The sequence below is a fragment of the Apis dorsata genome, unplaced genomic scaffold (assembly GCF_000469605.1).
Source record: "Apis dorsata unplaced genomic scaffold, Apis dorsata 1.3 scaffold_262, whole genome shotgun sequence".
NCBI classification, from domain to species: Eukaryota; Metazoa; Arthropoda; class Insecta; order Hymenoptera; family Apidae; genus Apis; species Apis dorsata.
Window position 1 is genome coordinate 317,977 of NW_006263540.1, and position 13,636 is coordinate 331,612.

General features: G+C 33.1%; 3 protein-coding genes across 5 annotated transcripts in view; all 3 read right to left on the reverse strand.

Annotated features, from left to right (window-relative positions):
- The window catches only part of LOC116184842, a 1,230-nt gene extending 800 nt beyond the window's left edge, over positions 1-430 (reverse strand). For both annotated transcript variants that reach the window (XM_006616380.2, XM_031510781.1), the window contains exons 1-2: positions 273-430; positions 118-202 (exon numbers count right to left, since the gene is read on the reverse strand). In XM_006616380.2, the coding sequence (XP_006616443.1) occupies positions 118-202; positions 273-317 (130 nt within the window). In that variant the 5' untranslated portion in view covers positions 318-430. The remainder of the gene's footprint in view (positions 1-117; positions 203-272) is intronic.
- A 255-nt stretch (positions 431-685) lies between these two features.
- On the reverse strand, positions 686-4,137 carry LOC102670760 (organic cation transporter protein). Its single transcript, XM_006616376.2, has 7 exons — positions 3,882-4,137; positions 3,496-3,735; positions 2,983-3,241; positions 2,614-2,782; positions 2,127-2,440; positions 1,685-1,968; positions 686-1,289 (listed from the first exon to the last, which is right to left on the reverse strand). Exons 1-7 carry the CDS (start codon positions 4,053-4,055, stop codon positions 1,029-1,031), a joined length of 1,701 nt encoding a protein of 566 aa, XP_006616439.1. The 5' UTR covers positions 4,056-4,137; the 3' UTR covers positions 686-1,028.
- Positions 4,138-5,807: 1,670 nt separating this feature from the next.
- On the reverse strand, positions 5,808-10,766 carry LOC102671312 (vitamin K-dependent gamma-carboxylase). 2 transcript variants are annotated; one of them, XM_006616382.2, is made up of 10 exons: positions 10,418-10,766; positions 9,768-10,023; positions 9,362-9,683; positions 9,075-9,257; positions 8,644-8,807; positions 8,149-8,528; positions 7,830-8,030; positions 7,275-7,513; positions 6,705-7,019; positions 5,808-6,524 (listed from the first exon to the last, which is right to left on the reverse strand). In XM_006616382.2, the coding sequence occupies exons 2-10, from the start codon at positions 10,000-10,002 to the stop codon at positions 6,365-6,367; spliced, it is 2,199 nt and encodes a 732-aa protein (XP_006616445.1). In that variant the 5' UTR covers positions 10,003-10,023; positions 10,418-10,766; the 3' UTR covers positions 5,808-6,364. The 2 variants fall into 2 exon arrangements, with proteins under 2 accessions (XP_006616445.1, XP_006616444.1); XM_006616381.2 differs by having other exon boundaries at positions 9,768-10,030.
- Between the last annotated feature and the right edge of the window lie 2,870 nt (positions 10,767-13,636).

Here is a 13,636-nt window from a genome sequence, read left to right on the forward strand (position 1 = left end):
GTGTAAATATACCTAATCAAATCACAAGTTTATGAATTTCATAAATTTTAAAAATTAACGAAGAAGGTCGATTTTATTACGTGATAATCTCAACTTTGTTACGATATTTTTACTTACGAAATGTCATGTTTGATCGATCCATGCATTCTGCAATATCTTGATTAGAAATTTTGATGTTTCTTGCACGTAAATTTTGAAGCCCCTGAATAGTACAATATCTTACAATTACACAAATGTATAATTTATAAATAATATATGTAATCTATTCTTACAAAACAGAAGATAAACCAGAGATAAATGAACGATAAATTCTTCATGCTTCGAATTTACATTACGCCTTCTTTCAACGCGAGACTATCTTGCAATATGTTACATTGAAGATATTATTCGTTATATTGCTTGTTTTATATGGAATAATACAATAAAAGATTGTTATCAACACAGGAAATATGTTCAAATTAAAATAATCGCGTGTCTTTTTCCATATATATATATATATATATATATATATACACATGATATGTACGATAATTACAATAGTTAACTTATTATATAACACTTAATAAACGAGAGAGAATTATTCACTGTAAACGAGTTAGACTGTTCGCTCAAATATAATGTTATAACTTTGGACATGAAATGAAATATCGTCGAAAAAGGAATAGAAAGAATTTTCGGATCGCTATGTGTATTATAAATCAGTACAAATTTATTTCCATTTCAAAATTAAAGCAACACACTTGGGTAAAAAATATTTGGCAGATTTAAATCGAATTCCTTTGTAAACGAGTGAAACTACACTACGTATAACTTATATAAAATATTACCTTGTATAAAAGCAATATGAAACGAAATGTAGATACACTATCGATCAAAAATCAAATTTTCATTAATTTTATTATCAATTCACAGATATCCAGTTCAACGGAATTCCAATTCTTTTCTTTTCTACTAAATTATTCTGTGCACGATTAACGATTCGAAACTTTTGATCGGCAGTGTACTGTATCCAAGTTTTTATCAGTTTTTCATCGACACTTGCAACAATTGTGGAAAGACACGTTTTCTCTTCCCTCGGTGACTTCCTCGTCTACCGTGTTCGCCAAAGGCCTGCCACGTGTTTCAGGCAATATCGAGCATAACAAACCAGCTATTAGCGCTAAACCACCGCAAAGCGTTGTTGGCCCCCACCATATCACGGCCCCTAATAAATCAGCAACGTAAGGCGCAGCCACACTTCCAATATGGGACATCGCGGAATTGGTACCGACTGCAGAATTCCTGCACACCTGTTCTCGAGAATAATTCAAAGATGGTAAAAAAAGAGATTAATTAGTGTTATTTTATATGCTATCTGAAAATCTGTCCAAGAGATTGTAAGGCGAGGAGTCGATCCATTAATGGATTAAAAATACCATGGAAATAAATAGAAAATAAAATAATAGAAAATAAAATAAATAGAAAATAAAATTCTACGATATGCAAAATTGAATATGAATTTCTATGGGATTTGAAAAATTATCGAAGAGATTATATATATGACAGATTAAACAGAAATAATAAATAAATTCTGTAAAGAGGTAAAAATGAGTTCAAGTATTATCTGAAGAAATTACAAGGTAAGAGAACCATTAGATTGGAAATATGAAATAAAAATGATATAAAAGAATGAAGGTGTATTTACCGTGGGAAAAAGTTCTGAGCTGTATAAAATAACTATGCCATAAGCGGCCGATGCGCTAAACCTTCCGATCAAAGATATAACCATAATCACATCCGTTTCGCTGGTCGGTATGGCTAGAATGCACAATAAACATAGCGCAGCAATGATGTATAAAATCTCACTTCCACGGCGTCGTCCTATTATCATTAGAATAGGAGTTGGTATCAAGTAAGCCGGTATTTCGGTTAGACCCATTACGAGGACGTAAATGTAACGATTTGTTGAGAAATTGTTCACGTTTAACGCTGAAATGTAACACATGTATCGTTGATAAAAACAACTTCCAAAAAGAGAAAAAAAAGAATAGAATGAATACAATTATTTGATAAAAAAAAATGCAATCAAAACTTTTAAAGATAATTTTTCATGTTTTATCGTGGATAAAGCCTGATCTTGTGTTTACCTAACGCATAATAAGTCAGAGACGCAGTCATCCAAGTAAAATTCGTGATAAGAATTCTCTTTCGTAATTCACAGTTGCTAATTAGCACTTGAAATCCTTTGATATTTTTGTGCAAATTATCCTCGATGCTGTTTGATATCAATTTCGGATTAAACGTTATATCATTCGTATCTCTCAATTCTTGCTTTTTTATGGTTAACGATACCGTGCTCGTTCTTTCAATTTGATTTATTTTAGACGCCTTATCGATCAAGATCTTCGCCTCTTTTCGACGATTATGCGCTATCAGCCATCTTGGAGATTCCGGCATGAACCTAAAAATAAAATTATCTTTATATTCATTATAATAAATGTCTCCAAAAATAGAATATCGATTAAATTCCTGGATTAATTCAATTCAATCTTTCAAAGAAGAATTCTTTCGAAAAACGACAAGATTATTTTTGACAACCAATGATATTAGCACATTACATAATTGTGTACTTACCATAGATGTATTAACAGAAGCAGAGCCGGCAAAGATATCGCTAATTGAATGTGTCTCCATTCGTGTAACAAATAAGCTATACCCGGTACAATGACTATTCCTGTAGCGTATCCAGTGTTGTAAGCGATTCCCATCCACCTTCTATGTTTCTCGCTTGCTACCTCTGTAACTGTACAATATGAACAATTGAAAATTATACACTGATCATAGTGAAATATAATCCATCAAATAATACGTAATTGAAGATTTTATTAAAATATTTTGTAAAATAGAATATCTTAAAAGTTTTCGTGTTAATGATTTTTTTTTTCTTTTTACTAATGCTAAATATATATGTCATAACTTCGTTGACACACGCGTGCAACTTACGTGTCGTGAAAGATGAGTATTGTATAGCAGCGTGACTGGCACCATTAATTAGCCTCGAGATTATAAAAGCCCAGTACCACGGTACAACAGCACCGGCTGGACCAGACGTGATCAACATTATTATACCAACGGCGTAACATATCTTGCGACCATACTTATCCGCCACAATCCCGAAAAAAGCACTGCCCAATAATTTTCCAAGGGACAAAGCCATGTGAGTGCTCGAACGATCAGCTGTTTTTTCGCACACCAAATCCCACTAAAAATTATTTATTAATAAAATCGGTATGAAATTCAATCATGATATAATTATATTATTGACAACTTTTTTCAAAAGAATTCAATTTCAAGAGGACACAAATATATATCGATAAAGAAAATTTTATATATCTTTCGAGTTTTATATCTAAAATTAATTGTGAATGGTGTAGATGTCGTTGCAATATTGAGAATCGAACAGGATAAAGAAGAAGAATTTCTGACGAGAATGAATCATCGTTATCTAATACTCACGTCTTGAACGAGAGAAGTTCCATCGATATCGTTTGCGAAGCTCCTCGATTGGCAAGGGATCGACTCGGGTAGGGTGTGAGAAATTTTGTATTCCAAAGCTTCCTCGTATCCAATATGCGCGAAATACTCGTAATCGTAATTATACATCGTGCACGAACCGGAGGAAGAGATATTTCTTATTTCTTCATCTGTCCAATTTGCAGCAGTCAAACTTGGTATTGCGCACCAATGCGTGGGAACCTATGAGAAATAATATTTTTATCTATATATTTATAATATTTATAATATAATTACTATTTGAAATATTTCTTATTTTAATTTTAAACAAAAGTTAGATCTATGGAGATATCAAGTGTACCATTCATCGATTAATGAGTTAATCTTACTTCTGCAATAAAGATATAGGACATAGAGTGCATTCCATTGAATATAGTCGGCGTGAGCGTAAAAATAAATATTATCCATAGAAAGTTGGATCCGCAACCCAATTTATCGAGCGCCTCCAAAAGAGGATCCGTGGATTTCGTTCTTTCTATATCGTTATCTTGATCAGTTATCATGTTTTTTACTTTTCTCTGAGAATCAAATAGAAATAAACGATTTTCAAACTATTTGGAACGAAGATTAATAAATTTGATTTTAATGGGTGAATCTGTATTAAATATTCATATTCAAAAGAAATGTAAAGTATATCAAAACTAGCAAATAATGCTAACCGATTACTTAATATTCTCTTCAAAATTGTTTTCACTTCAAATCCACTTCAAATTCAATCTTTCATTTTTTAATCTCAAGAGAGATCTTTAATCGATCAAGAATCATTCATATTTCATTGTATATCTATTCCCTCGTATACAAATTTACAAATTTTCCACAAATTTTTTTTTTATCACCAATATTTTCTCACTTACTACATTACTACAATCATCGTTCAATTATTTTCATTCAATAAATAAACTTGAAAATAATCAATAGTCCGATCGTGTCACTCCAAAATCGTTTACACTTTTCTTTAACGTTCACCTATTTCACGATTGATCAATTGTATTATCAACGATTCCACTACATCGTTTCATGTGTCGAAGGCCTCTGAACGTGTACGAGCGACTGACGATCGACACTCGTTTCCTCCACCACGTATCTAGATAAGCATACTGGTCAGGTAAAGTCGTAATAGAAATTACGCATATTGCAATAGTATGATAATGATAATCGTTGGGTTGATTCACTCGTGTCAGTGTCCTCGATTCTTAAACGAGACATTGTTATAATTCCATCGATTCAAGAATGGACTCCATCGACTCACGATTCTATATCTAAAGATTAATCATGGAAATTTTACATAAATATTTATCGTACACTTGTTAATTTTGATTTTTTATCTAGAAAGATTCATTTTATTAGATTTTTTTCTCGACAGGTTTCCACATTCGCGCTTATTAAACCGTAAACCTGTTTTTAACTCGTTAAAAAGAGAATAAATTAATACATATTTGTGATTTTTACATTTCTATTTATATAATTACTTTCAAAAATATCTGAACATTAAATCAAAATTAATAAATTTTTGAACAAAGCATAAAATATGCAAAAAAGAAAAACAATAATAATCATAAAAAAAAATAAAATAACTCATTGATGAAAAATAGTATAAACTTTTTCAAAAACAATTTATCTTGGATATACAACTTTTAAAAGTATCTGTATAAACCGTTAAAAAATTATTTCTATAATTATTCCTAAAAAAAAAAATATTGATAAAAACAATATCGTAAAGAAAACAGGTGGCAACACATTTTATATTGCGTTGACGATAACATCGTTATTCGAACAAGCTTTGTCGAAAACGAGATAATATGAAATAGTAGGTACGTTACTGAGATGATGAACAGATTCACCGGATGCATTTACTTACAACTTATCAGACGAGAAAGCTTATTACAATGATACGAGCTATCAAATTTATGCGATTAACGTAGGCGTACGAGATTTACAACAAGCGTTACTACGCCAGAGAAGGAGAGAGGGAATATATAATTGTGTACATTTCACAGCCACAGTTCGTTAATTTTAACGATTTGTGTTATCTTGCGTCGAGAATTACAAAATTGATTTCAATATCTTGTCATCAATTTCGAAAGAATTATTTCTTTAAACGAACCAAACTTCTTGACTTCAATTGTAAAAATTATTTATTCTGAAATTAAATTTTCCATCTATCATTATATAAAATTATTGGATATTACGTCTCACGTTGAATATCTATTGTAATGTTCTCAATAAATTTCCACGATTATCTGTTAATCAATGATTAATAGAAGAAAGATGCGGATTGTTTACTTTCATTATTTATCTATAAACAATATAATCGATCACATATATCTATACGATCGCAAGTTCGATATCCTTGAGATTAATTTCGCGTCATCGTTCTTCAATTAAGTTAAGAAAAGAGATTCGAACGTGTTATGAGATGCGATTCTAAATAGGCTTAGATGAATCGACGTACTTGATGATTACGATCGTCTTCTACTTTATCTTTTTTATTAAGAATTAATAATAGACGTACAATGTTACAATCGTTATCTTCGCACTCTCAAAGGTGAAAAGTTTTTCTTCCCACTTCTCATATTTTTGACGCGAGATAACTGATAAAATTATAATAAATTATCTTCGAACGTATTTAATTTGTAACAATTAATCGTATGTAGCTAATCATAATGCTATTCGCTGAGAATCGTTATCACAATTTTACCCTCGACAGGTAAAAAAATAAATTTTTTCTTTCGCCTTCCCATTTCCTATTTCCAAATAATTATTCATTCGAGGAAACGGAAATCGCTTTACTTCATAAAAGGAATTAAATTAATTAATTGCTTATCTGCACTCTTCGAACCATGGGCACATCGTATACTAAATAGAAAAATGCATTCGCAATGTGATGGAACGCTCTTATCCAAGCGTCGATTTTATAATTTATTTCCTTTGCGATTGATAGACCTTCTTTCGATTCTTCAAGCTCTGTTGTTCTGTAAAAAAAAAATTAAGAATCACGTATTTTTTAAATCTATTGCAATATTGTTCTTAATTAGATTGAAACATATTTTAATTTTTCCAAAGCAAGTAAATATTTGAAGAATTTAATAAAGATATTTAACGATTAAGAAATTGTCTATGTATTTTTAGAAATTTGTAAAATTGTGAAATACCCATTAGTTTCTGATTGCTGTTTGTTCAGATTGGTACAGGTGTACATATAGCAAGCTGGATAAGCACTAATAGTTTTTACTTTGTGAAATTGTCCCGTTTCTATCGGAATCGATGATCCCTTTGCTACCATGATGTCGTGTTTCCGTTTTTCGTCGCTGTACGTTACTTCACCTTCGAGTACCGTTAACGTGACGTTGGTGAAATTTTTGGTGATGTAATTATCCAAATGCATGCCTGGAAAATCGGCAACGAAGAGGACGTCGGTGTCGTTGGACCAAGTGTAAATTTGTTGCTGAATTTCTTCCAGTTTGTATCTAAATAGAATGTAATAATAATATTCTGCATTAATATAAATTGAAAATTAGATATATATGGATCAAATAATTAATTTCTCAAGAGAGAAATATTTTTCTTATATTATAATTTTAAAAATTATTCTCATTTTGAATTAAGAAAAGAGTGAAAAATAATGATGGAGATTTATCACAGTTTATCACAGCCATTTTATAAGCAATCCTCGATGAAATAATCGTGAAACATTAAACGAAATGAATTACGTTTATCCATACCTGTAAGAATTATACTGGGAAAGAAGTGGCATTAAAAACGAGATGGGCTTAAAAGGATGCCAATCTACCGTTAACATGTCAACATTTGGATTAAACATTCTCTGTTGGAATCTTCCATTTAACGAGCACCACACGTCGATATAGATACTCAAATTCGATGACAATCGCGACCATTTTGGCCTTTTATCGCGTTGGAAATTATTCTCGAAAAATTGGTTCTCCTGCTTAATCAAATTCTCCTGCGAATATTAAATTATTCTCCGTTATACAGATAATATGAAACTTCCTGATATAGTATTTTTAAATTCTAAAGATTACATTGGATTTGTAAAAGAAAAATCTCTTTCTTCAAAATAAAATTACTTAATTCTATGATACGAATTTCAATAACGATAACACATTACTTACTTTCACAAAATTTTAAAATAAACTTAAAATAAATTTATTCTCAAAAATCTAAAAATTCCATTGGATTCATAAATAAAAAAGAATCTCTGATTTCTTAGCTATTACTTAATTCAATGACACGTGTTTATTGATAAAGATAACACTTACTTTCAAACAAGAGGCGTATTGTACAAGCATGTCACCATGTTTCTCCCATCTATTACTCTGTACCCAAGCTGTAGGATCCAAATAACGATCCTCGTTACTCGCGTTGTCGTGAACTTTAACCACGACGAGTACAGTGTCCCAAACGTGGACCATCATATCCCAAGAGTATCCGTACATTCCTGGTACCCAATTGTTGTAACCCTGATAAGAGAGAGAGAGAGAAAAAAAAAGAAAGAAAAACGAATGGATTAAAAAATAAAAGAAAAGAAAAAGATAAAAGTAAACGATTGGTGTAATCAGGAACTTATTATTAGTGTACCTTCGTGATAAAATGAGAGTATGGTAAGAAAAACTGCAAGAATACATGGAATAGTAACAGAGAAACTACGAACTTTTGCTTCCTCGTCACTTTAGCCGATTTTCCTCGATCGATTCTCTTCGTGTTTTTACAAGTAATTGTAGAGTTTATCGAATTTGTACCTTCTCGATTTCCATTATCGATCGATGACCCATTTCCACTTAGATTATCGTGCGACTCTTTCGGCAGATCTATCGTGGCTTTATTACAGATCTTTATGTCCTGAATTTTCGCAGAAAATGAAAAGTAAGATTTACGTTTGAGAAAAATGCCGAGTCTTCGGGGCCAATTTGGTTTACAAAAGAGTGGCATTGTCGCAAGGCATACGTATGGAAACATTCCTGAGGATAAACACTGAAATTAATATAATATTCGTAACGGTATGATTTTTCCTTTGAATTATACAATTATCCATCATGAGAGAATACGTGCAGAGAATGGTGTGGGAATGCTTACCAATGCTAAATAACCTAGAGTTCATTAAGTGGAAAGCAGTACAAAATACCATAGCAGGGATACGAGTTTTATCGAACAGCATCCAAAATCCAACGGTAAGGTCAAAGATAAATCCAAACCAGTGAACTATGAAAAAATCAGTTTGCTCGGTGGTCAAGAATAATCTGAAATGGTGCAATAATTTATCGACTATAAAAGTTCAATATTTCTGATAAGGTACAATTGGAGACTAAATATAATACCAAAAAAAAAAAACCGTAAATGACAAAAATGTATCGTATACTCTGTACTATTAATAATTCTATATATTCTTATATCATTAATGCACGACAATTGGCAAATTAAAAAATCATTTTTATAAAAATGTTTCAATTTAGACACTTTACAAATGTCCAATCTTCAATTCTTCAAGATTCTTTGATTAAACCTACCTAAACGGGCTGAAGACCCAATGCCTTGACAAATTTGCCATGGCGTATCCCGATAACCATTCTACACCTGATTTCTTCAATCCAGCTAAAAAATACAGCGCGAAAAATTGAAACTTCAAGATGAAGTAGTTCCATAACGGTACGGTATTGTCACTTCTTTTCGTTTCACTGGCATCCAATGCGCTGCAAAATTACAAAATATTCCTCCTAAATTAAGGATAAGATTTTTTCCATCTCTTCAATTATACATACCATAATATCGTTACTTTAATTAATTTCACACTCACAAGTATTTGTCAGCCCCCGTGCCCCAGAAGAGGATCACAACGATACCATAGAGGTACGTATGATTGTTCCAATAGCTCTTGTCCAGCAGGAAGATGTACCAATAAGGAATCAGGAAACAGGCGCAAGCTATTTTGAACCTCGAGCCGAGCATGATTCCAAAAGCGCCTATCCACATTATCGTGTAAATTGATATCATCCATGGCAACGACAACGGTTTCATTCCGTGAATCAAAGGGAAATGACACTCCATAGGATCTCCCCATTTTATATCGACGTCACCCAATCCTCGTTCTTCCACCACGTCCAACACCATGCATAGTCCTGTGGGCGATGTGTGACCATTTCATTTTTTTGCCAAATAAATAAATTTCATTTATCAATCAATAGAATCGAAAATTCAGTTACCAAAGAGTGCTCGAACGACTCCTAAGCTAGCTGGATCACTCGGTCGATACAAAAGCGCAGCGAAGCTTTCGAATGACGAGAGATCGCCTAATTTAAATCCGCACAGCTTCTCGAATCTATTCTCGACTTCACGTAATACCGCGTAATACCTTCCTCCATCTCCTTTATCACGTTCACTTTCTACTTCTGATGGACAAACTCGGGGATTTGCCAACTGTCTACTTTTCCTCCACATAACTAGCGAACGGTCCAACCGCTAGAAGCTAAAAAAAGAAGCAACAACGCAGATTATCCTACTTAAACAACGTAGATAACTTGGAATATCGAGAATATATCACTTCTCTCTTTGCCCGCTCAACTCGGTGATCGGCCGAAAAAGTACAAGAATAAAAAAAAACCAATATCGATAAATTCTTAATACTCCAATATCGATATCGATTGAAACGTAATACAAGTGTTATCGGGACACTCGAAATTTTACTTTTGAACTTTCGAATTCGAGGCGAAAAAAGGCGAGCGACGATAAAAGAGTGGAACGAGAGAGAAAAAGAAAGAGAGTGGGAACGCTCTTCAAAGTGATGAATTGTAAATCCAAGAACAAAACGAACGAACGGGCGAAGTTCGATCTAAATCGTCCGGGTTCGACTTACCAAGCGTTTAACGGCGTGTGTTCGTGAGCGAGAGTATGAAACCGGTCCGATGCCGATGTATCGAAGGTTGCTGGACTTCTGCGAGTCGCGGTTGCAGGACTAGTCCGCAGAAGAAGAAATTCCGGAGGCTGAGAGAGAGCAGGAGCACCGTCGCCAGGCAACGTGCTCGATTATTGACCCGCGCCCGCGCAATAATAATATATTATCGTGTATTCTTGCACGCTCAGGTTCATCGATGTACGTTTATCGGTCGATATTCAAAAAATATAATGTCGTCGTGGCGGCATTTTGTAGGCGAGGAAAATTTGAAAATAGAAAATTAATTAATTAAAATTGCAATTTATTATTATTATTATTTATTATTGTGTTATTATATTTTGAATATAAGATTTCTTTTTTCCTTTTCGTTTGATTTTATGTTTTTATGTATCTCTTAACTCGAGTACTGAGAGTAGATTGTTAAAGATTGTAAAAAATTTTTAAATGATGTTAAAATATATTTGAAATGCTATGCCTCGTTGGAAGAAATAAAAATATTTGTTATTATTTATCTATTTTTAAAGATTTAAGGATAGAATTTTACATTTTTGATTTAGATATAAAACTTGTGGAAAATTTTAATGGAAATTAATTTTTATAACAAATATTTTACAATTGAAACGTTAACCACCGGTTATACGTTGCGCGATTCTGTTTAAAAATAAATTATCGACGTCTACTTATCTCCGCCATTGCCTGTATAATTATATAACAATGTCTGGGAAATTTATAAATATTTTTGATTTATGACCGATTATAGAAACAACCGCGCAATAGTTTACTTTCCACTTTTAACATTTATTTTTTATTGCCATTGCGATAAATATAAAGTATCCAATAGCATACCTTGATTAATCTCATATTCTTTCCATTTTATATCTAGTCGATATAAAATACAACCTTTTAAAATTCTCGTAACTTGTGAATAATAACCCATCTTAGTCATCGATACAAGAAGGGTGCGAGGAAATTAAATTCTTCACAGACAGGTCATTACACGAAGGATCCTTGCCTTTCATCAACAAGGTCCTGTGGGATGCAGGATAAATCTCCAAAATCATTAATTCTCATCACTTCCGCTACAATGCATCGTTTAACCCTTTCCTTTCATCAAATCGATGAACACAACTTCCATTTCATCAAAAATATATTTTCCTCTTATATATATATATATTTGCAAAATATTAAAAAATTTGCTTCTTCCTGGCTTATCATCCGATAAATCATTCGTTCAAATGTATTTTTTTCCAAATTTTGGATAATCAAAACGTTCTCTGTATTCGAGATATTATCCTCCGAAAATTAATGTAATTTTTCGAATAAATAGTTTCGAATAAAATATAGTAGACGTAGTTAAAACTGTAGAGGAGGATTGATATAACGGTATAATTCGTATTAGAGAACAACGATTACGCAGTTTTTGAATGGCCAACCAAGTCTTTTCGATCTCGCAGCTGGGGTGTTTCTAATGAATGGACGTATATAACTTGGCGTTCGAAATCCCCAACGGCCGTTTTAAAGCCGTAAAACAAAGGGCTGATTTATTTCAGCACGCCCCTCAATCTGTCTCCGTGGACCACTTTTGATTAGTGCTGCCTCTTCAAGGTTCAAGCCTCTAAAACTGCCATCTATGTAATGGACCTTGGGTCTCGTTCCTTGAATAACCGCGATACTTTTTTTAAAATCGAACGTGGTTACATTTTTACAACAGCTATTATATTTATCAAAATGTTAAATAAAAAATAGACCAATAATTTCGATAGCTTTTACTTACAAAAAAAAAATTAACTACGATTGTAACTCAATCTAAAAAAATTAAGACCAATTAACATGAAAAATAAATGATCCATCCGTTAAATTAATCTCTCGACCGCTGTATCAAAATCTTTTAAAAGACGGAGAAAACCTAAGGAGAATCAAAGGAGGGGGAAAATTTGATATCACGAAGAACAATGCGGAACCGCGATTAATAGGGCCTGTAATCGGACGCCTGACACGCGTCCCAGGCCGATATATGCAAATTCGATCGGACACGGTTTTAGAAATTCGCCGCGGCCCTCCTCGTCCGCCAACAATGCGTGACTCCATCGACAATAGGAAATAATAAACCGTGATAAATAGCCGGGCAAATACGTACGACAATCGTGGATCTCCTTTCGTCCCTCGTTCCAATTTCCCTCTCTCCTTTTTCTCATTTCCAGGTGGACTGATTCATATTCCCGAACAAACACGTTAGGCAAATATCCGCGCGGGGGTTGATGGGGTTCTTATGCGTGCCCGTGAGCAAATAACGGCGTTAATTTCCTCGCTCACGTGTCCCACCACGTTTCGTTTTCCAATCGAGAATCGGAGATGATTGTACTTTTTCGAATGGTATTTTTTTTCTTTTTGTGAAGTACGTTTGATATATCATCTATATTGTCAGCAGTATTTTATCTAACCCTCTGCAGCCATTTCGAAATCACGTGTATTCGTGTATTTCTTTCTTCGTTTTCTAATTCTATTTCTTTCTGATTCTCGAAGAATCGAATCATATTTCATTTGATATTAATGTTATATATATGGACATAATCGTTGGGAGATTTTGATTCTTAAGAGAGATTCGAGATCGTGTAAGATTTAAGAAGAAAAGATAGTAGTCTTTTTTTTCTTGAGTGTAGATTTTTATCGAAAAGTAGAAGGAAGTAATCGCAGAGTTGGAAAGTTGTACACTTCATATGTTTCGTTATGGTATATATATTATTCAAAGAAATTTGATCAAAGGTGTAATTCCAGCTGCATTATACCGGACGCATATTCATGTGAAAAAAAGAAGAATCAAAGGATGTTGTAGACAGCTCTTATGCATAAAAAGAACAATGGGATGGATGTAGCACGTGCCCGATGTAATCCATACTCGACATATCATAGTTTTCTTTATGTAAAATTAAAGGAAAGAAAATATATTTAGAGATAGAATTAAAAATTCGAAAACCATAAAATGATGAAAAAGTGAATCGTTTCCCCATAAAAAAATTCCATCGGTAACGATCTTTTTTCGCGGCAAATCTAAACAGCACAAGGGGAATGGAGGGGACCCATGAAGTGGGCAGAGAGAAGAAAAAAAAATCCGGCATAAAATTAACAGTATACAGCTTGCAGAATGTAGTTTGTTACTCGCCGACAATATTTCACGATGGT